The 26,476-nt window shown below is 39.9% G+C and overlaps 1 protein-coding gene across 3 annotated transcripts in view; it reads right to left on the bottom strand.

The window, feature by feature from the left end:
* The window catches only part of LOC131255385 (flowering time control protein FCA), a 61,760-nt gene extending 36,202 nt beyond the window's left edge, over positions 1-25,558 (bottom strand). For 2 of the 3 annotated variants that reach the window (XM_058256080.1, XM_058256083.1), the window contains exons 1-5: positions 25,103-25,558; positions 19,856-19,926; positions 18,710-18,788; positions 10,684-10,766; positions 10,504-10,567 (exon numbers count right to left, since the gene is read on the bottom strand). In XM_058256080.1, the coding sequence (XP_058112063.1) occupies positions 10,504-10,567; positions 10,684-10,766; positions 18,710-18,788; positions 19,856-19,926; positions 25,103-25,388 (583 nt within the window). In that variant the 5' untranslated portion in view covers positions 25,389-25,558. The remainder of the gene's footprint in view (positions 1-10,503; positions 10,568-10,683; positions 10,767-18,709; positions 18,789-19,855; positions 19,927-25,102) is intronic. The other variant, XM_058256081.1, reaches the window with a different exon arrangement.
* Positions 25,559-26,476: the final 918 nt, after the last annotated feature.

Below are 26,476 nucleotides of genomic sequence, written 5' to 3'. Positions count from 1 at the left end.
GTATATGATTTATCCACACCTTCTATCCATTTTTTCTGCTAATTTTAGTGGTTGATCCCAAAATTTAAGTAAATCCAAAGCTCAAATGGACCATTCCATGGGAAACAGTGTGGAATAATGATTTCAACCGTTGAAACCTTGTTAGGGCCCACAATTATGTTTATTTGTCATCCAACCCGTTCATAAGGTTGAACAGATCTTGATGAAGCGAAAAAACGAATATCAGTCTGAGGAAAAGCTTCTATGGCCTCCATGAATTTTTCAATGGTAGAGGTTCAATCACATTGTTTCCTGCGGTGTGATCCACTTGAGCTTTTTATGTTCGTCAGCTTTGTGGTAAGGCCATAAAATTATGTGTTAAAATGGATGAACAGAGTGGATGAAATAAATAAATAACGGTGGACCCCACAATGTTTACTCAGTACACTAAGGGTACTGAATAACTCAGTACGCAATCTGCTTCCTACCGGAACCGAATTGGCTAGTGTACCTCACACCAGCTATATATCTGGTGTATTGACGTCAGCAAGTTCCGTGGGTCTGATCATGAGGTATATGTTATATCCAAACCGTCCATTCATTTGGCGTGCTCGTCTTAAGGCTTGAGACGAAAAATAAGATAGATCTAACTATCAAGTAGACTACACTGGAAAAAAACAAAAAGAGCAGTGGGAGATTAAACGTCTACCATTGAAACCCTTTTTGGGGTCACGGAAGATTTCGATCAATATGAAATTTGTTTTTCCTCTTCATTCTGGCCTTTGTGACCTTATGGACAGATTGGATGGAAAATAAACGTTATAGCAGGCCCGACGAATTGTTTAACGGTGAAAATCATTATCTCTACTGCTATTTGTGGTGTGGTCCACATGATCTTTGGATATGATTCATTTTTTGAATAATGCTATAAAATCATCTATAAAAATACATGAACGGTATACATCACTGTAGGCCCATGTAACTTTGATCTACTTTGAACTGTCCGTACAAGAGGAGCGTCGGTGCTCGTCTTCGCATGACACGTGCCTACAGCAGCTATATAGCTGGTGTGTGGTACACCAGCCAATCGGCTTCCACTTTGCGCACCTCCGTACACAGAACTTTTACTGAACGGCTAAAACTATGGGACCCACAAGAGTCAGTTCATGTCCTAAAACCAGATTGATTGGAAGATTCTTGTGGGACCCACAGAAGACACTCCCCCACCATGATGCATGTGTTGTATCCATATCATGCATCCATTTGGAGCGATCATTTTATGGCATGAGAAAAATAATGACATCCACCGTTCAAAATTTCTTAGGGGCCACAGAGATCAAGCTTATATTTTTGTTTTCACTTCATCTATGTTAACTTGTGAATAGGCTGGATCTTAAAAATACATCATGGTGGGCCCTATAAATGTTTCAACGATGGGTGTGATTGATCCCACGGTTTTCTGTGGTGGGTCCACTTGAACTTTAGATTTACCTCATTATTCTTGTAAGCTTGCATTTGTATTATATAAACTTATTTTGATTACTATTTGAGTGATTTCTTACGACAACGCATGCCTTTTGGCCCCCATTAAATGGAAACTTATTATTTAATGCATTTTTTTTCTAATTTTTTCACTTTTGAATATATAAATATGTGTATTTAGGCATGTCCTGAAGTTTCACTGAAAAATTCCACCATTTTCTCCATGTTTCCCCCCTTTTCCCTGCATTTCCGGTTATCGGCGATAACGATATTATATCTTTATCTCCGGCCAGCGAAACTTGTAGCGATACCGACAACTCGAACACTGCCTAAGACCATAGTCTTTGACCGTGACTTCAAATTTACCAGCAATTTTTGGAAGACATTATGACACATTGACACATGATGGGAACACATTTGCAGTTTTCTACTGCATTCCACCCCCAAACTAATGGCCAAACTGAGGTGGTTAATCGCAACCTTGGAAACCTCTTATGATGCTTAGTGGGTAGGGGTGTACATCGAGTCGAACCGAGTCGAGCTGGCCTCGGCTTGGCCACTAGCTAACCTCAGCTCGAACTCGGCTCGGCTCGGTCCTCAAGCCTGACTGGCCAGCTTGGCTCGGTTCAATCAGCAGCTCGGGCCAGTTCGAGCCGAGTTCGAGGCAAGATCAAGCCAAGTTCGCCATTGCAACATTTTCACAAACACCTAGACTACACCTTCAAAATCTCATTGTATTTGAGACAGCAACAATGATTTTACAGGTATTTTATCAAACACCTTCTAAGCAACATAAAAATCAAGAAAAAAAGGGTGTTGGTTACATATACATACCTTCCTTGCCACCAGTCACACTTCTTTAAGTCATTTCATCAAACACTTGGTGAGCAACATTAACATCAAAGTAACCGAATCACCGAACTGGTTCGATAAAAGTTCGATTCAAGCTGGGTTCGATCTGAGTCGAGTCGAGCTGGGGCCAACTCGAACTCAGCTTCGAACCGAGTCGATCAAGCTTTTTCGAGTCGAGTCAAGCGAGCTAACCGAGCTAGCTCAGTTCATGTACACCTCTATTAGTGGGTGAATGTGAAAACTTGGGATTTGATTCTACCTATAGTCAAGTTCGCCTACAATAGTTCAGTCAATAGATCTACAGGGTTGAGTCCATTTGAAATTATTAGTGGGTAAAAACCTCGGATGCCCATAGACTTGTTACCCATGTCAGTTACCCAAAGATTTTCTGAGTCAGTCAATGCATTTGCACGACACATTCATGACTTGCATGCACATGCTAGACAGCGAATAAATGTGAGTAATGATAATTATAAATGTTCAGCTGACCAACATCGTAGGTGGACAGAATTTAATGAAAGGGATTATGTAATGGTTAGGATTAGACCAGAATAGTTTCTTCCGAGTTCCGCTAAGAAATTATAAGCTCGCAATACTGGACCATTCAAAGTATTGCGTAAAATTGGGTTTAATGCGCACAGGGTACACCTTCCACCTGAAATGAGAATAAATCCGATGATCAATGTGAAAGATCTAGCCTCTGTCCTAACTCTTCCATTGTTTCTTCTTTCCACCCTTGGTAACTTTCCGACTTTACTTATCAACCCACTCCACCCCTTCCACCATCAATTGACCGTAAGGAAGATATTGAAAGGATAGTGGATGAGAAAATTGTTTCCACACAAGATGGGGGCTTCCAAAGGTACCTTGTCAAATGGAAGAACAAGCCACCATCTGATTCCACGTGGCTTACAAAAGCAAAACTGTAGGGGATTGATTCGGACCTTCTCGATATGCACAAAAGTTTTAACTCGTCGGAGCCGAGTTCTCACTCGAAGGGAGTTAATGAGGACATTAGACCCTTCAAAGTTTATCAAAGACGAAGGCGGCCGACGAATACATCTTTATGGCTTGATAATGGTTCGTGGCACAACCAAGGAAGATTTTAAAGACTTTACATGTGTCCCTAGATTAATTGAAGGCCCCACATTAGGAGGACACGCATGTAGGATGAGTTAAAAGACTAATTTGTTACACATGATTTTTATTTATTTATTTTTTTAAGCTTTGTTTTACATGTTTTTTTTCTTTTGTTATAAGGGTAGTTGAGATTTTGTTTTAAATCCGAATTTTATAAATAGGGTGCTTCCTACCCTAAACCTAATAATAATGTTTTTTTAATGAAAGTTTGGTGCCTTCTACCCCTTTCTCTCTGTGGTAAGTTCTTCTCTTCCCCTAATCTTCTCTTCTTCTAAATTATATTTCTAGCCCTCCAACCTTGTTCTCTTTCTATGCCTAGTATTTTTTTATTGCTATTAACTCTGAAAATCTGAGAATTGATCCCAACCCTCTCGGATTTTCCAGTTGTCCCTATTCCAGAAATCCTTTGATTTCCTGGACTAGAGAAGTTGTATTGATTGTTGGATTGAATCCATGCAAGATCGGGAGGTCCCATCCCTCGCCAGATCCAATTCATACATGATTTGAATACGGTACCACAGGATTGTGATGATGGTCTGCAACCATTGCATGTTTCCTTTGTTATTATCTTTACTATGATGTGGAGTGTTGAATAGTTCAATTGATTTGCTTATTTATTTCGCTGGATAATTTCTGTGCTCACACACGCATTCTAGTTTAGACCGTCCTAGTTATTTTGTTGGATAATTTATGTGCTCACACATGAATTCTAGTTTAGACTGTCCTGCATCATTGTCTCATAACCCAAAAATTAGATTTATTTCCTCGTCCAAATGAGATCGATGGACATTTATTTCTCAGTTAAGAATGAAAAACATCCAATGGTCCTATTGCAACAAACAACTATCCACGAATGAATGATGAGGATCGTTCAAGCAATCTGAAAAAATCAAGGGATGGGCTTGTTTCAACGAATCCATTTGCCAGCTCATTTTGGAGCATGGGCCCAATAATGAAGCATATCCAGATCTCAAGCGGACCACACCACAAGAACAATGGTGATTGAATGAAATAAATTATGGGACACCCTTGATTTTTTTATGGGGCCCACCTTGATTTGTATGTGAGATCCACCCCGACATTGATGTGTATTCTCACATTACTCCCGAGCCAAAAAATCAAGCAGACCTATGATTCAAGTAGGCCGCACCAAAGGAAATAGTTTCGAAAGAGACTTTCACCCTTGATTTTTACTGGGCCCACCGTGATCATTATATGAAATCCACTCCCAACTATTATATGCCACAACAAAATTTAGGCATGGGGCCTTAAAATCACGCCCGAATGTGATTCACATGGGACACACCATGGGGAATAGTTTAGAGGGTGGTGAGCGTTGCCTTATACACTAATTACAATTGTGTGGTCCACCTAAATCACGGATGGGGCTAATTTTTGGGCCCTAAGCCTAATGTTGGGTGACCCACCTGGTAGTTGGGGTGGATTTCCAATAAACATAACGATGGGCCCACCTTTTAAAAACAATAGATGGATGATGCTACACTGGCACCTGTTTTAGGTGCAGATTTATTTAGGTCGGTCAGGTCATGTGATGCAGGACAATTAACCACTTGCCTTGAAAGCTCAAACTAATAGAGCATGGCGAATAAATCCCTTTATCTCATAGCCCAAGCCCCACATCGCATGGGTTAGGACCTCGGCCGAACCCCCCTCATGGGCCCTACTTCACATGAGTTCCGCTTCACACGAATGGGGCCCGCCTCACACGGGCCGCCCACCCTAAGTGTGCCCATGCATCCCACATGCAACCCCACTCGAGCTCGATATGAAAATGCCCCTGCATTAATCACCCTCGGTGAGGAGTCTCGAACACGAGACCTCCCGCTCTGATACCACTTTGATGCAGGACAATTAACCAATTGCCCTAAAAGCTCAAACTGATAGTTAATCCATTTATCTCATGGCCCAAGCCCCACATCGCATGGGTTAGGACCTCGGCTGAACCCCCTCGTGGGTCCCACTTCACATGGGTTCCGCTTCACAAGAACCACCCGCTTCACACGGATGGGGCCCGCCTCACACAAGCCACCGGCCTCACACAGGCCACTCACCCCGAGTGTGCCCCTGCATCTCACTAGCAACCCCACTCGAGCCCGATGTGAAAATGCCCTTGCATTATCATGATTGTGGCCCCACCTTGATGCATGTGTTGTATATCCATGCCACCCATCCATTTTGCTAACTCATTTTAGGGCACGGGCCAAAAAATGAAGCAAATCCAAATCTCAAATGGACCACACCACACAAAACCGTGATGATTAACCATCAAAAACTTGTGGTGGGCCACAAAAGGTTGGATCAAGCCGATATTTATGTTTTCCATTCATCCACATTTGTGTGACCTTATCAACAGGTTGGATGGCAAATAAACATTACGGCAAACCCCAAGAAGCTTCTAATGGTGAGCGTTCAATGATTATTGTTTCCTATAGTGTGGTCCACCTGAGATATCGATCTACATCATTTTTAGGCCCATGCCCTAAACCTAACGTGGCCAATTAGAGAGTGTGAGCTCCTGGGCTACATTTAGGATAGTGAGCGTGACCTTGCCCCTTGGGCAATGGGTGCAGGTCAACTACGCTCCATTTTGGGCAGTAAGCGGAGCTCTGCACTTTAGGCAATGGACGCAAGCACCAACTAAGCTCATTACCAACGACGGAGTAAGTGAAAGGTTCTCCAAAGTTGTTCTACAGGAGAATTTGGAGATCCTCACCTGGGCGTAGGTGAGCTCAGGCAAGAAAAGCAGGAAAAAGGCTCAGAGAATCTCAAGGAAAGAGCTCTGGAAGGTTAAATGTAAAATTTACCAAATGAGGGCCCTAGAGAGGATTTATAGGCAAAGATTGGCAATTTTGACGATTGTTGACGATTATTTGACAACTGGCATGGCCAGAAGACAACAGTGGACACTGGACACGTCGAGCTCTAATTGGACGATCTCAGAGATTTCCGTCTGCGCGTGCTCACGAACTGGCCAGTTGCACCTACACACTAGCTAGCCACGCCATGTGACAGGATGCAGGTTAAGACAATGGCGCACCCTTAGGGGTTTGGGCGGTGGGCTTAGAAGGGATTAGGTGGGATGGGATTCATCTAGTCCTGTGCCAATTCCACTCCATGTTTGGGAAGAATGGAAAAGCTTGGAATTACATTAAATGGTATTGCATTGGGTCCCGTGCCAATTTCACTCAATGTTAGCACGTTGTGTAGGTCCCACCATGATGTGTGGGCTATATCCACACCGTCCACCCATTTATCGAGATTATTTAAGAGCATGGGCTAAAAAATCAGGTAAATCTAAAGTTCAAGTGGACCCCACCATAGAAAGCAATGGGGATTGAATACTTACCGTTGAAAACTTCTTTGGGGCCACATAAGTTTTGGATCTACCTCATTTTTAGGGCCATGCCATAAAATGAGGTTACAAAACAAATGAACGGTTTAGATATAACACATGTATGTTATTCTCAGTAATTTCAAATGATGGTGGGTATATCCGTACCACTGTATTAGCAACAAAGCATGGCATTATCTTATCCCATGGCAACAAGGGACAATCCCTGCCATGGGTAATAATTATGTTTTTTGAATCCCATCCCACCTAATCTCTTCTAATCCCAACGCCCAAATAGGCCCTTAGGCAGTTTGACTGCCCACCTAGCAAGCGCCACCCTCACAACTGTGGGCACACTCAGAGGAAATGGCCATTATAATGAGCTAGCGCTCATAACAAATGAATAAGAAAATGAGTCAATGCTCATACATAGCTAGGCCAAAAGACCCTCACCACCTACATGAAGATGGGCACGGATAGGTTTGAACCCCACGCTCATATCATCCCTTAACTTTATGTTATAAAGGATTCCTTTCCAATGATGGACGCAAGTATAGACTCCAATATGTATCTTTTTTTATGTGTCAACAACTGCCCTCTTCCAAATCATTATCCACACACAACGAAGTCAAAAGGACATCCGTCGTAGCACCACTTCTTGGAATGATAGTAGCATAAGTTCCACACTCTACACAAGGCCTATCAAAGTTCGGGGGTTGTAAACCCATAAAGGGAAGTAGGAAGGAGATCAACAAATTAGGAAGGCAATTTGGGGAGTGAAAATTGCCCGAAGTAAGCAAGTCTACATTGTCCACGTCAAAACCATGAATATTCGGCTCTTCCCAATGCGTCTTTAGTAGGAACTACCCTTATTTGCTTGGCCCCAAGCTTCGAACTACTTAGTTTCTACTATAAGGGTCGGAAACAAAATGGTTTCTCACTATAATGGGGCAAGAAAAGTTGTTTTCTCCGCGAGATTTTGATTCCAAACGGAGATATCATCCCTCATTACTACTACACAATTTCAAATTTTAAATCTTAAAGAATGGCTTAGTTTCATTTATCTACATATTGGGAAGATGATATATGATACTTCTAAAGAAGAATATAAGAAAGGGCGGGGAAGGAAAGGAAAGGAAAGAGAAATTATCCAAACATCCACCACTAACATCCAAAATGTGTTACCGAGTCCAAAGAAATAATGCCATGAAGATGGTGATTTCATAAGGTTATCCATCCTGAAATCCATCTCAACGATATGAACCACCCCCTCATAGTTAGGGAAAATGAAGATTGAGGTGTTTACAACCACCTACATTACTGTGATCTCTCCTCCCATGCCCCATTTAGCCACATCTCGTGAGCTGGGATACTAGCCATTGAGAAGTAGGTACCACTAGAATCCTACCTGACCAACTTCCAGTTTTCTTTCATGTTGTCCCCCACTTGAATTAACGTTAGGCCCATTGGTCATTGACGAAGTCAAGTGATTTGGAATCTTGAACTAGTCCTTTAAAGGAGCTTGTGGGGTACAAATGGGATTCCAAATATCAGCAATATTATTGATAATATCGCCGATATTATTAGTATCGCCAGATCAGCAATACCCAAACCCCCAGTGACATAGAAAATTCCAAAGATTGCCTGTAAGGTTGATATTATCAGCAATATTTGGTGAGGATTTGTTCCTCAGGTATTTTGCCCATGACATTTGATTTTTGTTGAATCAAAGCTTAGATTTTGAGAAGAAATAAATCTCAACTCGGAGTGGAGATAGGCCAGAACTCAAAGGTGACAAAAAGTCCATGGAAATTTCTTTTTTTTTTTTTTCTAAAGTTTAGCATGGATTGCAATATTGATTCATGATTCGTATGACATGGATTTGTGGTGAATAAATCAACATTTGAGTGAGTGAATGGGGGGAATTAAAGAAATCCTAATCTCCTCCATTTTCACCCCTCAAATTGAGGATTTACTTCCATTGCATGGTGTTTTAAAGATATGAACTCATTTTTTATACAATTGTACTACTTTTTTCAACATCATATGGTTTAGGCCCCTATAAAATGGAAATTTAAATGGAAATTTATTATGTATCATTGTTTTTTACAATATTTTTATTCTTAAATGAATAAACATGTGTCTTTTAAAATCTCCTGAAGTTCCATTGAAAAATTCCACCTTTCTCTTAATGTATCCCCAATGTTTCCCTCAGTCGGTGATATTTTTCTTTCCATATGCTCAGTCATCAATATGTGTAAAGATACCAATACTCTGAACACTGAATACGAACAACCAAGGATGTAAATCAGCCTGACAACAGGAATTGTTATCTTTGATATAATGGTTTCTGAATATTGAGATTGCTTCATCTGTACTGAACACACTCTTTCTCCAGTAGTTCTTGCGAAGGGATCGGATAATCTAGCCCATATTTAGCATACTGCAGATGGAGGGTCTTACCATTGATCTCTGGTGAACCATCTGTGTAAACGTTCATCAGTCTAAACCCAAAATGTTTCCCTCGGTGATATTTTTCTGAGTATGGACGATAATATTGGCAATATAAATTCATGTTTTCATATCCTCAGTCATCGATACATGTAAAGACACCAATACTCTGAATGCTGGATACGAACGATCAAGGATGTCAATCGGCCTGGCAACAGGGATGGTTATCTTTGATATGAAGGCTTCTGAATGTTGAGATTGCTTCATCGGTATTGAACAACCTTTCTCCAGTAGTTCTTGCTTATAGCTAGTGCATCAGATGAATGCAAGCCCCCAATGATGATCAATGCATTTCCCTTCGGGATTGAGATTTCTAATACCTTGCCAAACTTGTAGAAATGCGGGAGGAAATCAATTGCTGTCCATCCCTCAAAATCAGCAAGAAATGGAGTAAAAAAAACTCAATTAAAGGCTGGGCTTTTTCTCTATCTGCAACCCTCTTTTGATTAGAACCTCTGTCCAACCATTATCGTTCACCACCAACCCCCAGGCCCCAACCAAAGAAAACTGATTGTTACTCAAACAAGATCTTCAGATTTCAGAAAAGTAAATTACCGAACAAAAAGAAAATTGATGGTTATTTGAACATGATCTTCAAATTCTGACATGTAAATTGTTGAACGTGAAGAAAATAAATTGTTACTTGAACATGATCTTCAAATTTTGAAAATGTAAATCATTGAGTATGCAGCACAACAACATATCATCATCATCATCATCATCATCTAAGCCTTCTCCCAACTAATTGGGGTCAGCTACAACAAACAAAATCTAAGTAAGCATACAAATTCATTATTTTGGTAGGCCATGTGGACTTGAACCCGAGACCTCAAGGTTGCAGCATAGAGTGCCTTCCATTGAGTAATGAGCTCGAACCATGCCATTGCATGTGCAAACGTACAAACAGTAGATGCCAGATGTAATCTTGTCTAGAAAGTAAACAAAGTCACTTTTTGCAGACTTGCACACATTCGTGCAACAGAAATGAAACATTCAAAAGCACACACTGTACAAGCATATGCGGGCACGTATATATATGCAACACCAAGTATTTTGATGGATGAAACAGACAGGTGGATTTTGCAGGCATGTGGGTCCAGACACTGTCTACGTGCACCATGATCTCAAGACATGTAATGGGTATTGGTATTGCTTAAACAAGCTTCAGTGCTAAGATAGGAAAGTACTTGAAAATTTACCGAGACGTTCCCGTTCCCCATCAGCATATCTAACTTGGATAGGACCTGTTCCCTGAAAAACCAAACATGAGTTGCTCAAATGACGGGATTTTTTTTCCTTTTCTGATTCAAATGATATGATATTAATTAGCCAAAAGATATTACTGAGAGCAGCAATATGGAACTCACCCCAGGCAAAGTACATTGGTTGTGCAAAGCTCTGATGGCTCTGTCAGCTTCCTCCGGAGTTGCATATTTTATGAAACAACATCCTGCAGAAGTAAATATTTTGTACCCCGATTCTATTAGGTTACCGGTACTCTTTTATCTATGGTACAAGTACGCTGCTACATACAAAATGCCATACAGCATGCTGAAATAGTTAGGTACAAAGGAATCCACAAAGATTGCAATAATTGCATATGAAGTTCTCGACTGCATGCATATACATATTGAAATGCTAAAAATGAAAATAGATTAGGTTATGTTGAGATATAAAGTCAATAAAACCAATCAGTAAGCTCCATCTAACTCCTTTCTATCTACTCTCATGTCACACCACCTAGTGATAGAAGGGCGACCTATGATGAGATTGTCGTCATCAATGCTTTGCCACCAGATTCTTGCTGGGCCCTTCAGCTTGACATTGACAAAGGCTACTCGTTGGACATCGTCCATGTCATACCATGCAAAATAATCTTCAAGTGTTGCAGTCCAGTGGAGAAAAGCCTTTGCATCAAGGCGACCTATTAAGTCTGGAACTTCAACTCATACTTTCTTGGGCGTTTCTAACAAGTCGTCGTGGGCACTTTCTACAAAGAGTCGTTGCATTTAGTCATAACAGGCTTCTGAAGACCGATACGCTTTTTATTCACCAAAGGTTCTAGCTAGACACCTAGTTGCGGATTTGGGTTACTACTAGGATCTCCACTAGAGTCAGGTTCCTCTCCATGCCATTCTCCTCATAGCTAGTCAATAGTGGCTTCCAAGCTAGCTACCCTTGCGAATAGCTTGATAATGCAATTATGTCATTATTGATTGATCAGCCTTCCTCGATAAATGTGACCACTATAGGTGGATATCGTATCAGGGGAGCGACGCCGACAAATGAATGGACAGAATATCTGGGCTAGAATAGAGGACTGCGATTCTGGACTATATGGGTTGGAACAAGGGTTGGAATTTGGAATGTTAATGGTTGGATTCTAGGCTTTTAACAGACAGGAATATAGGGCTAGATTTGGGCTTTTAATGGGCTGGTTTTTTGGGCTCTTAATGGGTTGGAATAGGGGTTGGGCTTCCTTACTGATGGGTGAGTTGTGAGGCTTAGGCTTGGACCTATTGGGCATGGGCCCGGCCCATGAATCTTCAGCTCAGTTCAGACTGCATCAATGTTCCAATTTGCTGGGAATCTTCTGGAATTCCGGCTGGTCCCCCCTTACAATTTCAAAATTGATATTTAAAGTAGGACGGATGTTTGGATCTAATTGCAATTTGGCAGAGAGAATGTAGGGAGGAAAGATGGGAAGGTTTCAAATTCTTTAAAAGCTACAATTTATTAAAGTTGAGATAAGGAAATGGAGCAAAGCTAATTTTGGAGCAAATAATATATGAGGAAGAATTATTATTTTTCAGCAAGCGAAAGTCTAGATAGAAAAGAAGGGCAAAGAAAGGAAGGTCAGAGAAAGACAAGGACCAGGCTTAAAATCAACTATCAAGTTATTCAAAGAAGGAAAGAGGCAGCATGGAGGCAAAAGTCAAGGTCAACGTGGTTAAAGGAAGGGAATAAGAATACCTCTTTCTTTCTTCAGATGGCAAATGGGAGGCAAAGGCAAAATCATATCCATAACCTCTAGGTTCAAAATTTGATTGTAAGAGCCAAACAGGATATCCATAGGCCAAACCTCGATGGGCTTGCTTTTAAGCAAATTTCATGAGGTAGCAAGGTCAATACTCAATAGAAAGAGATTTTGAGGAGGTAGTTCAAAGGGATGTTGGGGGAATGGATAGAGACCAGGCTCCAGTTTCAAACGGGTTCTCCATGGCATTGTCCGAGAGTAATGGGACTTTGTCAAGGAGAAGATCATGTGCATCATGAAAGAACTCCAAAAGTGTTATCTTGAACAACACAATCATTAAAATGCTCATTCCCAAGATCAAAGAGGTAACAAAAATTAAAGACTTCGATAAGTTATGTTGGGTGGGGCCTACAAAATACTTGCAAAGTGTCTTTTGATGTAGTTGAGGGAGGCTTTAGGCCAAGTTATCTCACTAAGTAAAGAAGCGTTTGTGTAGGGCAGGCAATTGGATTGAATCTTAGTAGCAAACGAATGCATTGACTTGAGGAAGAAGAAGGGCGATCCCTATATTGTCCGCAAGTTTGATATGGATAAAGCATATAATCATGTGGGACTGGGACTTGTTATTTTACAGCATGCAATTGATGGGTTCAAGGCTAGATGGATTAGATAGATAAAGGATGCTTGTATATCGCCAGCATCCTTCTCTATTTTAGCTAATGGGTCCACATGTTTCTTCTTCAGGAGTTACAGAGCTCTTTGGCAAGGTGATCTTGTATCCCCTTTTTTGTCTATTAACTTGACAAAGAGTCTAGGTATGCTATTAGGGGAAACTACTTATATGGGCCTAATCAAAGGATTTGAAGTTAGTTTCTATGTGCTTTTTATATCATATCTGCAGTTTGCAAACATACACTAATCATTGTGATGCTTCCTGGGATCATGTGAAGATTCTAATAGGGACCTTCAGATGCTTTGAGGCAAGCTCGAGGCTTCATGTTAGTGTCAAAAAGAGTGTCATGGTAAGGGTAGCTTCAAGTGAGGACATTAAAAATTTGACAAACTAGATGGGGTGCAAGAAGGTTAGCCTTCCGATCAAATATCTCAATTAGGTGGAAATCGTCAACTTTCGTATTTTGAGACCCCATCACTGAGAGGATTGAGAAAGATCTAGCTGGGTGGAGCTTATTTGTGTTTGAGTTGTAGAACTCTGCTCATCAATATGGCCACGGCCAATCTCCCGGTAACCTATCTCTTTTTAGGATATCAGTGGGGGAGCCAAGGAGAACTAAAAACTTGGAGAGAAATTTTTAATGGGAAGGCAATAGCAAGTGGCATAAGTTCCATCTTGTGCACTGCGAGAATGAAAAAATAAAAAACGAATGGAGATATGGGGTTGGGAAGGGTAAGGGAAAATTTGTACCCTTTTAATTAAGCATGGCAGAGATTTAGTAGCTAGTTCTGTTCTGGCTTTGTTATTTCATTTCTGTTTGTTCTTCTATTCTGGCTGTTCAGCCAGACGGTTCTTTGATAAAGTGATTCATAGCTCCTCAAAAAAAAAATAGTGAAAAGGCAGATGCGCTTTGGAGATCCGTCATCAATCTGAGATATGAAGAGTCATTTGGGGTTGGTTTCCGAGTAAACATCCCAAGAATGCAAGCTTTAACATGTGGAAAGCTATCTATACATTCAGAAGAACAAACTCTAAAAGGAAGTCAAACCTTTTCTCAAAGGGCAAGTAGCTTGTTTGCTAATGGTGTCTGGTAAGTCATGGGGCATGGTGACAGGGTGAGTATTGGCATGATTCATGGCTCGACGAGGCCCAATTGTTAGAATCCTTCCCTTCACTTTTCCACTTAACTGTAAACAAGGAAGCCATGGTAGCAGATTGCTACAATCCAAAGGGAAGTAGTAGTTTGTAATGTGCTACTTCACCAGAATCTAAACTAGGAGATTACCTCTTTCGGACTGCTTATTTGAAAATTGTATGAAGTGCAATTCCACATGTTCTATAATGATAGGAAAACTTCGAAATGGTAAAGGAATGACAGATATTCCTTGAAATCATTTTTGCATTCCATGACGCCGATGGCCAAGAATATTTCTCCATTTACTAAAGTGTAGAAGTCTTCTATGTGACCTAGGGTCCAAATTCTTCTATGGATTGTCATGGCCAACAACATCGTCAGAATTGACAACCTCAAGAAGAGGAATATCACGATGCAATTATGTCTTTCATGTGTAAGAAGCTGAAGAATCAGTAAATGTTTTTTTCTGATCTAATCACAGGATTGGGGAAGGGGTCGTTTGGGGTGTCTTTAGTTCTAAATGTTTCCAGTTCAGATCTAATTACAGTATGGGAGAAAGGGCTTTTCGCCCCCCGAGGAATTATTATTTGGCAAATGTATCAGCCGCCCCTTTTTTTTTTTCTTTTTTTCCTTTTTATTCACCATCATGAGTGGAATGTGAAAAGAAAGGATTAAAAAGATTTTTGAGCGCAGAGACACTCTGGTTGAATAGCTAATTAGAGTGATCCTTCACATGGGCGTAGAATGGGCTGTGCACAGTTAAGAATTTCAAGGGATTTTTCTATCAAACATTATGAACAATTGGAATTATTGCAGAAGAGATTCTTAAGGCGAGAAGGACCAGCGCTTCCTATGCAACATGGACTGCCATCTTTGATGATTTTTTAATTTTTATATTTTTCTTTGCTCATTTTTCTGGGATGATAACTCATCATCACTCATTGATCAGGGGTTGATGATCCACTTCTTTCTAACAAAATTCATTTGTCATACAAGGAAAAAAAAAAAATGCTTCACAACAACTAAAATATTATACAAACCACCACTCAGATAATGTCGACCATAATGTAAACAATGAAACCACGTGCTTGATTACTAAAAAAATATCGAGATAACCCTTGGAATAATAGACACATACATTTGCTACAGCCATAGAGATATCCAATGAAATAAAGTAGCAAATTAAATACAGCAGAGAAAATCAAAGAAGATGCCCATGATCATATTTAGAATAACCCCAAAGAATTAACATGAAACATTTATTGGAATGTAGAATTTTGTTTCGATAAGCTAACAGACCAATCATAAGAAATGACACTTGAACTAATAAACCAAGTGCAAAAACTGAAAATAAGCACTCTCACATAGCATACAAATAACAATAGCACAGAAAAATGGCGAGATGCAATTGGCAATCTAAAAGGGATCAACATAAAAATGAGACTGAAATACTCACAGCATAAATAACCCACCCTAGGAATTCAATGTTGAAGAAATAGAGCAATATGTTTTTTTAGAAATGTCACTAACACCTTGAGACATCTAACTTTGAGACATCGAAACACTACACAGCCCTATAATAGTCTCACAAAAAATACATTTCAATGGAACATCCAAGATTTGAGAATGTACTACACTGCTAGAACTTAGGAAATAGAGATCACTTACAAACACAAACATTGTGGAAAGATTCAAGCACATATTGCATCTCACAAACCAAAGCTAAAAGAAATAACTCCCATTAACAACTGATCTGTTAATCCTGACACCCATCTCACCCAACCACAATCAAACAATAACAGAGGGTACCGCTTTTACAGTTGCCAAGATTTTGCACTCCCAATGCACGCATATCAGTTCTCATTCCCATCATTAAAAAGTAATGCGATATACAGAATCCTCAATTAGAATCCTCCGAACTAACAAAACTAGGAACTGATCCATCACAAAGTAGTACAGACAAATCCATAAGCGAAGTGGGCTGCAAGCACTTAGGAAAGGACTCAAATAGGCCTTCGCACAGAACTAAATCACTACATTTACATGAAGATAGCATAACAACCAGTAAAGGTTGCTCTCCAGATTTTTTCATTGCATAACATGTATTAGTAATGCAACTGCATGCCAATGCTCATGGAAACAGACATTGTCATCAGGAAGCCTATGCAGAATCATTCAGACGGATCCACAATTTCAAAATGGATGAAGCACATTGTCTTCAGTAAATAGCTGTAATGCAGAAACCCTGCAAGTTTGCCTATTTGCCCACATACACTCCCTCAAGGAAAAAAAATCATAGAATGGCAAACCCCACAATTGATTGAAAACAAGGCCAAAAATCTTCCACATGATAAGACCTTGGGTATCCAATACCGTACACAAGAAACTAATGGCTGAGGCATATAGCAACATCCCAAGTTCAAATGGGAAAGCAACCAAACAGAAATTTTCCCAAATCCCTCAATAGTTGCATTCCTAGAGCAAATAACTGAAGCAGAAACTGTGAAAGCTCACCACTTCATTTGCACATTCTCCAGAAAGAATAGTAATTTAATAGAAAAGCCCACAATTAATTAAAAACCAAGACAAAGTTCTCCATATGACCAGGCCTGGAGCATCCAATACCACAGTGGTTGAAATTCATAGAAAAAAGAAAATTGTAGCAGCATCACAACTTCAAATGGGAAAGGAAGCAGGAGTGGCATCTTGAGCAGAAAGTTCCTGTAGCTAAGCTCATATCACTTAACAGGTTGTGCTTAAGACTAAAGAAGTGGGCATAGAATCCCTGAAAATTCATCAATTAGCACCCACATGCTTCTGCAAAGAATGATCACAAAATGCAAAGAAGAAGAAGAAGCAGCCAAAAGTTTATGCATGATACGGCCTTGGGTATCCAACACCATAAACAAGATGCTAATGGTTGAAACTACCGAACCATGCCAACTTACAAAAAGAAAGTAATTGACAAGAACTTTGTTCATATATTTTCTTTTCTTTCTTTCTTTTCCTTTATGAAGTTTACAGGTTGCACTCTAAGAGTAAACAAGTGAACACGAACCCTGAAGAAATTCATTCATTCACAAAGAAAGATCACCAGATTCACCACGCAGCAAAACCACAATGGATTGGAAACAAAACCAAACATACTCCACATGTAAGGCCTTGGGCATCCCACACCATACACAAGAAACCTGTAGTTGGAATTTGTATCAGCAACCCAACCTCAAATCGGAAAATAACCCCAACTGATTTTGCCATATTGCCTGGCAGGCTGCACACGTAGAGTAACCAAGAAAACACAGAAATCAGGCAAAGTATGCCATTAAACTCACACTCTTCTACAAAGACAAGTCACTCGATAGAGCCCATGATTAACTGAAAGCTAAGCCAAAAATCTTCTGCATAATGAGGCCTTCGACATCCAACACCATACACGAGACTAGCGGTTGAAATTCGTAGCAGAATCCCAACTCGAAATGAGAAACTAATCAGCAAGAAATTTTGCATACATCACTTAACAGGTTGAAGTAAAAGCGAGCACTCAGTGCATACACACATAAGGCATTTCAGAAGCCAGCTGCAGCAATGTTATCTACAACAGCTGACAAATAACAAGGGCAATTTAGAACTTCTAACCACAAGAGAAACAGAGGGTGATCTTAGCCCCACATGATACCATTCTCTCCCATATCAAGCAGAAAACAACAGACGTTACAAGTCCCAATTTTCACACACAAACCACACATGAAGCACAACAACCACGAATGAAGCACAATTCACGCCATATCCAATCATTCAAGAAAATGCCTCCATACGAGAGGAGTCTATTGAGCAAAATTCAAGCTCCAAAAAAGATGTCCGCAATTTATGATGTTTGCTCAGTAACTAACCTGACATAATCACTGTTTTAGAAATGCCAACAGCTTTATTCTTTGAAGGAAAAGAGATTTCTACCCTATCATCCAAGGTCTGGATTCAGAGTGTCTCTTGATGGACAAGAACAGTTAATTGCATTAATAAGAAGATGCAGTGACCAACCAGATTGAAAAGAACAGACATGATGGATCATCCCAAATCAACAACCTTATAAATGGCATGTATATCTACCAAACCAACAATGGCAAGAATTAGCTACGAAGATAATGGAAGATAGACTTTCCAATGGAATAGTCCACATTACACAATGGCAGTTAACATCCGTTTACGGCAAACATCAATGTCTTGCTTCATCACTTACTGTACAACAGTTACACATGGCTAAACATCTTGACCTATAAATGATAAAGCATGGGATTGGTCGACAATCCTCCACTACGAATGACTTGCTTCCTCAGCACTGGTGAAATGTCACCGCTGCATTGAGGGTACAAGAGCAGGACCTATCTGCATTCCAGCTAAACATAACCAATGTTTCGTAGATTACGTTGTCTTGCCTTCTTCTGGACTGACCGGAAGGACAAAAAGAAGATTGCCAACCAAAGCCAACAACCTCTGAATGGTGTTCCAAAACCTAACTGAGAAGTAACATGAGCTTACTGTTCCCGTCAGAGGACCTGAAAGGAGACACAAGTATAATCACAATCAATTCACAAAAGCATCCATACGCACCTTGTTGTTGACCGGTTCTCTTATCCTTTATCAAAGCAACCTCTATAACATTTCCATGCTCCTCAAACAAGGGGCGAATCTGACATTGAATAAGAGACAATTAGTTGGAATGTTAGCCATCCTTCTAGAAGGCATGCAGGGGTGAATGCAACATCTGTTGATAATAAAAGCAGGAACTCTCCATCAAAAGTTTAAAAAGTATATAGTCAACATGATAGATAATAGTGGGTTAGCATCAAGGATTGAACGGATACACATGGGATGATATGCCCAAGTCTCAGTCAAAACAGTCCCAAACCCCACAAAATGCATTAAAACATATTAATAAACATTTCTAAATACTTGTCTCCCTCAAATATGGGCTTATAATAGGTGAATCCAGAGGTTCTTGGTGTTACTAGCTCGTATCATCAGGCACCAGAACTGATATGTGTCAAGTGATACATATTGGTTTCAGACAACACTTCAGAACTTGCTCAGAATCTTTTGCCAAGGAAAGCATTGGAGTAAAATGTGAGCAAACAACACTAGACAATACATAAAATGACTAGTCAAATTTCCAACTTGTAATTACACATGATAAAAGGAACTATAGTAATCAGATAGTAATCATACGCAAAAGTTAGCAAGTACAAAAGAGTGTCTTTCCCAAAGAACCAAAAAGAAGAATCGATAAAAATAGTAAAAAATTCACATATTGGAGCTTTTGATGCCAAGCATTTCCAGTGTATCTGGAATGCAAGACAAGGACACATATAAGCAAGAAGTAAACAAACTTGTACTAGTAACTTAAAGCAAAAGGAGAAAATAAATACATATACAATAATTACAGGTACCAAAACAGAAACGTTACAGAAAATCGTGTAAAATAGTTCCTTTTTTGTTTTTATTGTTTATTTAACACTGCTTTCATGATTTGTATAGGCTTTAGTTCCATTAGCAAGTTGTCTAAAATGTTTTAACTTATTCACTTCTACTATGCCGACACTGATACACCAGTAAAGAAAAAATGAATTTACAACATATTTTCAATGATGAATAAAAACAACAAACAAAATCCAAAAACTATTTGAGGTCAAGGATATCATTTGATGACTGAAAACAGATAAAGGTTTGGTTCATGCATGATGATGCAAGAAAACTTACATCTTCTTCTGTAGCTGTCCTTGGAACAGACCCAATGAAGAGTTTAGCAAACTTGCCACCATCTATCTTATCTGGGAAAAATAACATCAGTAATGTGAGAAAGAAAGATCAATTTGCCCATTTATAAAAAAAATTTTAAAAAAAAAATAATAATTTACTAGAGTTAAAAGGCAAATTGAGTACATGAGTGTTGATTATTTGAAACAAAGAACAAATGAAGATGGTAGCATGCAAAAAATACACTTAGCATTATGAAGAATAACACGACTAAGAGAATAGATTTGTCCATAAAAAGCCATTGAAAGTAAAGGCAAATTGAGTGCATGTGTATTAATTATTCGAAAGAAAGAGCAAATGCTGATAGCGGCATACACACAAGCTGATGCAGGACAACTAACCACTTGCTCTAGAAGCTTGAACTGATAGGTGAATCAAAACCTTTATCTCATAGCCCAAGCCCCACTTCCCATGGGTTAGGTCATCAGCCAAACCCCCCTCGTGAGCCCCACATCACATGGGTATCGCCTCACACGGGCTGCCCACCCCGAGTGTGCCCCCGGATCCCACAAGCCCAATGTGAAAATCCCCCCTCCCCCCGATGTTCTTGCATGTGAAACATCAGTTGGAAAGAAAAAATATATATGCGAACGTTCACATCAAGGAATGAATATCAGTTTCGATTTACCATATTGGTCACCACTGATCCGAGTTGTGTAACCCCATATTGGGCCATTTCAAGTCAACAGAGGCATATACAATTGTATCATTCATGGACAAAACCTGTCTATATCAGGCGATACGTATAAGTTTCGAGTGATACTTTGATCCTTGGTTTACATACAAGTGTTGTATGTAATCACTTCTCATCTATCTACCGACGTGGCAAAAAGAAAAGGGAAGAAGACCTTCCCAAGGAATGTTATTGCTAGGTCAACTCACTTGTGTCATCAGGAATTCACAACAAACGTACCACTAACACACACACTTGTACATAATATGGGCCATCCATCAAATGGGAATCACTTTGGGAGTACCCAAACGTGACCTAGACCCACCCAGTCTAGACCTAACTCATGGTGAATGATAATAGGCATTTTGCAGGAAGAAGATTAGGATGAAAGAATTTTGAAAAAACAAAAGTAAGCTGGGCTTAAACTCGACAACCAAGGTGTTCTGTAACGGTAACGGTGGTCGTAGCGGCCACCACCGTTACCTTTACGATACAGGTCATAACGGTTGTTACGGCCCTCGTAACAGCCATTACGGTCTCTTTTTTTTTATTGAAAAAAATCCTGAAAAACCTGTATTTGCCCCATAATGTTGATTAAAAAGTATGGAAAATCTGTATCTACCCCATAACAGGCAATTGCGGGACTGTTATGGCCTTTATTGGGGACGTAACGTGCCGTTAATGGTAATTAGGGGTCATTTTTTCCATAACGGCCGTTATGGCCCCATAACACGTAACGATTGCCACAGTTACCTTTACGTAACGGCCTTTACGGCACACCATGCCGACAACTCAATTTTGACACACATGCTATCCATCATTGAGATTTCGAAAGTTTTCACACTCTACAAGAAAGAAAAAATCCCCTCCTTTAACTCATTAAAGCCTTAAAGCATCTAAAAGCATTTGTACAGACGCTTAGTAAAAGAACCTAAAGATAACTTAAAACTAACCCCAAAGCTCCAATGAATATCTAATTTCAACCCATAGACCTTAATTTCCTAATAACATAGGCTAACACTAATTTACTTATTTGACTCATACTCTAAGAGAACTAAAGACTTCTTACCCTCACCGGCTCTTAACCAATTAAGATATCAGCAAACTTGCTAGAAAACAGATTAATTCTAGAAACTCCAAACTTTAGAGGTCTCTAGAAAAAGATAACTGAAAGCTCCTTGTAGGGACCACTCATCCAACTAAAGGGGCTACTTCTAGGCCCCACTTGACACAGGAGTCCAACTCTAGTCACAACTTGCCAATTCTTATCCGAAGCGCCACGTGGGCATGTTGGAAAGGTAACTAGATCAGCTATCAAATGGGACCAATTTCATGTCTGAACACCGTTTGGTAGTCAAGAATAGGACAGGATGTGGAATGACAAAAATCTGCTCAGCCCAATCACTTCGCATGCATTGGGCGCCATGGAAGACGCTGGAGTAGGCCATAAGAACATGGGGTCCACTGGGATAGGACATGTTTTTTTACAGGTAACGTAGAATTTTATTGATGCAAAAAGCAGAAAAAACAGAGGGAGAGTTGAACTGCTGAGATAGCCACTGAGCTACTCCCCTAAAAAGAGAAGATTACAACCCTTTAGCTTATTGACAACAAATGCCCACTCAACTATAAAGTGAATCACCCTATTGACAATAGCCTCTAAGGACTTCGAAATGTCATTAAAACACCTCCCATTTCTTTCTTCCCACACAGCCCACCAAACGGCCAAAAGAGACATTCTCCAAAGCTTTGTCCTTTGCTTTCCACACCTTATACCATGCCAGGCCTGCAGCAAACAGCAAACAAAATTTAGAGAGGTCCAGTGGATCTGAAAGCGGGACAGAATTTCAGTCCAGATCCGATATGTGAATGGACAGTGAACAAAGAGATGGTCCACCGTTTCTTCATTTGCCATGCAACATAAGTAGATATTAGTAATGCACATGCCCCTTTTTCTCAGATTGTCAACTGTCAGGACCTTTTTCTTACCAACCAACCAACCAAAAGCAGCTATCTTTGGGGGGACTTGATGTTTCCAAACATTATACGACGAATCCTCTTCGACAGATGGAGGATTTTTAGCAATATGATTGTAGAGGGACTTTACCAAGAACATTCCTGATTTGTCGAGATGCCAAACTAATCTATCTTCAAAGAACTGATCCGGTTTGCTGCTGTGAATACGATTAAGAAGCGATACATATTTGTCGATCTCTCGGTCATGAAGGTGTCTTCTACACACCGGATTCCACACCACTACTTCCCCAAGAACCACATGGCAGGCATCCACTGTGATGGACTGATTCTGGGCCAAACGAAAGATACGTGGGAAAGCAACACGAAGAGCTTCCTCACCCGCCCAAATGTCTTCTCAAAAATGAGTGTGTTCGCCATTTTCAATTGCGATTCCCGTACCTTTAAGAACCTCCACCTTGATGGACAAAATTCCTTTCCAAAGGACCGAAGCTTTGTATTTGGAGGAATTCTTTGTCCACCAGCCCCCCTCTGAGCACCCATACTTGCTTTTGACCAACTTGTTCCATAGAGTTCTATTTTCGGTTCCTAACCTCCAGGTCCATTTGCCTAATAAGGCCCAATTCATGCTTTTAAGATCTTTTACGCCTGCCCCTCCTTCTTGGATATGCTTACAGACTTCCTTCCAATTAACCAAGTGAAATTTTTTCTTGTCTTCCTTTCCATGCTATAGAAAATCCCATCTAATTCTTTCTAGAGTGGCAAAAGTTGACGCCGAACCCACTGGCATAGGCCATAGGCAAATCAGTTGGGTTTTTTGAACCCACATCTTCATAGTGGTTACAGTCAAGATACGCCATAACAGCCCTTGCATTGATGGCAACGGTTAGGCGTTATGTGATCATAACGGCCATAATAGCTATTACGGGAAAAGAAAAAAAAAAATGTGACCTTGTAATGGTCCATTACGAGGTCGATATAGGTATTCTTCCCTTTTTTTTGAAAAAAAAAAAGGCTATAATAACCGTTACAGGAACCGTAATGGTTGTTACGCCGTTACGGCCCGTATCATAAAGGTAACCATGGTGGCCATTACCATTGCATTAACGAGTGAATTGAATTGGGGAAAGGTGTATAATGCAAATCATTTGCCAATTGGGCATGGAGAAGGATATGAAATGGAAGTTTCTCCATCACATACGAAAAAGTGTTTCTATGACTTTTTAGTACTTTATTTTGTTGAAAGTCCAAAGGTTACATTTACTCGTATCAATTATCAAGGGGTCCCACTATTTGCTTCTTCTACTTTGTCATGCAAGAAGCATTAAGCAAAATCTTCCCACAACTACATTACGGGTGATTTTCAGAAGAATTCAAGGTGCACAACATCAAGTTGATTGTCTCCCACTTCCAGCCATCTAATCAGACCCACTCTTGAGTAAGTATCATAAGAATCACAATGACAGCATCATCTTAGCAAGTGGCCTAAGGAAAAGATCTATCATCGAGATCGAGGTGGAGGGGACCCTTTGTTTGATTTCTTGCAGAATTTTTAATTACCAGGACACTTTTCTAATCACCTACTTGAGCATCCCTCCAGATAGGAAAACCACCTAAACCTAAAGCTTTGTGGAACCTGGACCAAAAAATTGTGGTAAAGAGGGAAAATCAAAGCAAAATGTTCAAAGGGCTAGCCAATTAAGTCCTTTGGAAGGTTATAGGTGGCAGCATTAGATTAGTTGTCTCTCACCTTTAGTCCACTAACAATGACATGGCTTTTGCGATGAATCATTCTTGAGTAAGTACCATGAGAATCATGTTGATGAGTATTGAGGGGGCATAGATATTGAGTAGATTTAAGTAAAAGCGCTGTCAATAGTCACCAGCTTTTTCTAGCCTTTTTTCTTTAGTTTCTTGTGTTCACTTTCTTTCTCTTTTATTTTCCTTTTTTGTATTTGTTGGAATTTTTGTTGGAATATTGCCATTTCATTACTCAGAAAAATGAAGGTTCGCACAAGCCAGAGAGTCCATCATAACTGTATTTACAACTATATCTGGTGCATCCTGCCTTCATTCATGATAAGGATCAACAGCAGATGAAACCAAAATATCCAAAGCTGCATTTGCTTCGCTGTATATGTGTGGGGCAATCCACCAGCTAAATATCTGATATAAATAAAATATGTATTTTCCCACAAAAAAAAAAAAAAAAAAAAAAAAAAAAAAGAATAAGGAAAATCTGACTAAGAGATTGATATCTTTTGGTGAATCTCTTACTGCAAGCCATCGAATTAGTAGAGTTAACAAGAACGGATCCATCCGCATCAGATTACAATGAAACAATAAATGCCAACAAATATATATACATATATGTATAAGATTAAAAGAATAACTGATTCAAGTCTTATACTTTTCAAAAAAGAAAAAAGTCTTATGAAACCTAGAAACCCTAGAAAATAAGTAGAATACCACAAGAATACAAAAGGAAAGACAAGCTTTTGGAAATTGAATTCGAACGGCATCATCAGCAAAGAAGGGGATACCTGGAGAGACGCCTCTGCTTCCAGAGAGAGGAAAGCCGCCGCTGCCACGTTTCTGGCCAGACAATGGCACCGGCTGATTGCGAAAAGGTAGGTTTTGGTTGTTGTTGGGGTTGTCATCAGCTTCATTGGAGAAGCCACCACCGCTGCTGCCACTACGGTATCTGTTATGGGGGTTGAAAGGAGGAGGATTGTTGTAGTAATTGCTGTGATTGTTGCTGCTGCTGTAGTTATCGTAGCTGTTGTAGTTGTCAGAAGAAGATGAGGAGGACCACCTTGAAGAAGGCATCCTGGAAGAGTGCTTGTACGGCTCTGGATTACCAGAGCGGTGGTACTCACCTCCTCTGTATCTATCCAGCTTGAATTGAGAGAGAGAGAGAGAGAGAGAGAGAGAGAGAGAGGAAAGGGCGATTCTGGGAATGAAGGGGGAAGGGCTCTTCTGGGAAGCGAAGGGAGCGCAAAACGGGACAATAAAGTTGTGGAAACGAAATGCCTGCCACGTGAGCCAGGTCCGGTCGTCACGTGCCTGTGGGGTTTGAAAGGAAAACGCTTCGCTTTTACGTCGCGTGGTACCTGCAGGGGTCACTTTCTCTACGGAGTGGGGAGGCCCATTAATATGCGTGAAATCCATACCGTCCATCAGGTTCATCACCCCTGTTTAACCTTGGATCCCAAAAATCAGGATGATGCAACAATCAGGTGATCCATATCATAAAAATATACCTCGAAACCACTAACTTTACAAGGTGTGGCCCATCTGAGTTTGGAATACAGTGATTTTGGGTTATTCTTTCATCATGATAGAGCAAATCAGGTCAATGGATTGGATGGTAGTAAAACACCACAGCTCACCCTAACTACTCCTTAGTTTTTCTTAGGGCCTGTTTGGGAGCGTGGATATGAGTCCTCTATATTTTAAATCATGGTATTGTATTTGGCAACCATGTTGAGAATGAACTTTAATCCAAAAGTAGCTATTCATATGGTATTTGTGGTTTGAATTTAATTACTAAATCAACTTTAATATCTCTAATATGTACACTTACATAATTTTTAACATAATGGTTGTAATAAGCCTGTTTGAATATATATTTTACCAAAAAATGATGAAATTCCAAGTCTTGAATGAGTAACAAGTATAAGATCATGTCTGATTGACTAAACAATGATTTTTAACCATCAATTTACAAAGACAATGTTTGAATGGTGTTGATCTTCATATTAAAGTAATTATAGTGATGTAATTGATAATCTAAATTATTTTAAGATATCATTACTAGGTCATATATCCAATAGATTAATAGTCTAGTGATATACATGTTACACATGTAATGAGAATGATTTTAGTTGTAATCCAAGGTTTCACCTTGGATTTTA

The sequence above is a fragment of the Magnolia sinica genome, chromosome 9 (assembly GCF_029962835.1).
Source record: "Magnolia sinica isolate HGM2019 chromosome 9, MsV1, whole genome shotgun sequence".
NCBI lineage: Eukaryota > Viridiplantae > Streptophyta > Magnoliopsida > Magnoliales > Magnoliaceae > Magnolia > Magnolia sinica.
Note: the sequence above shows the minus strand (reverse complement) of the source record. Positions and strands in the feature narration are given on the sequence as shown.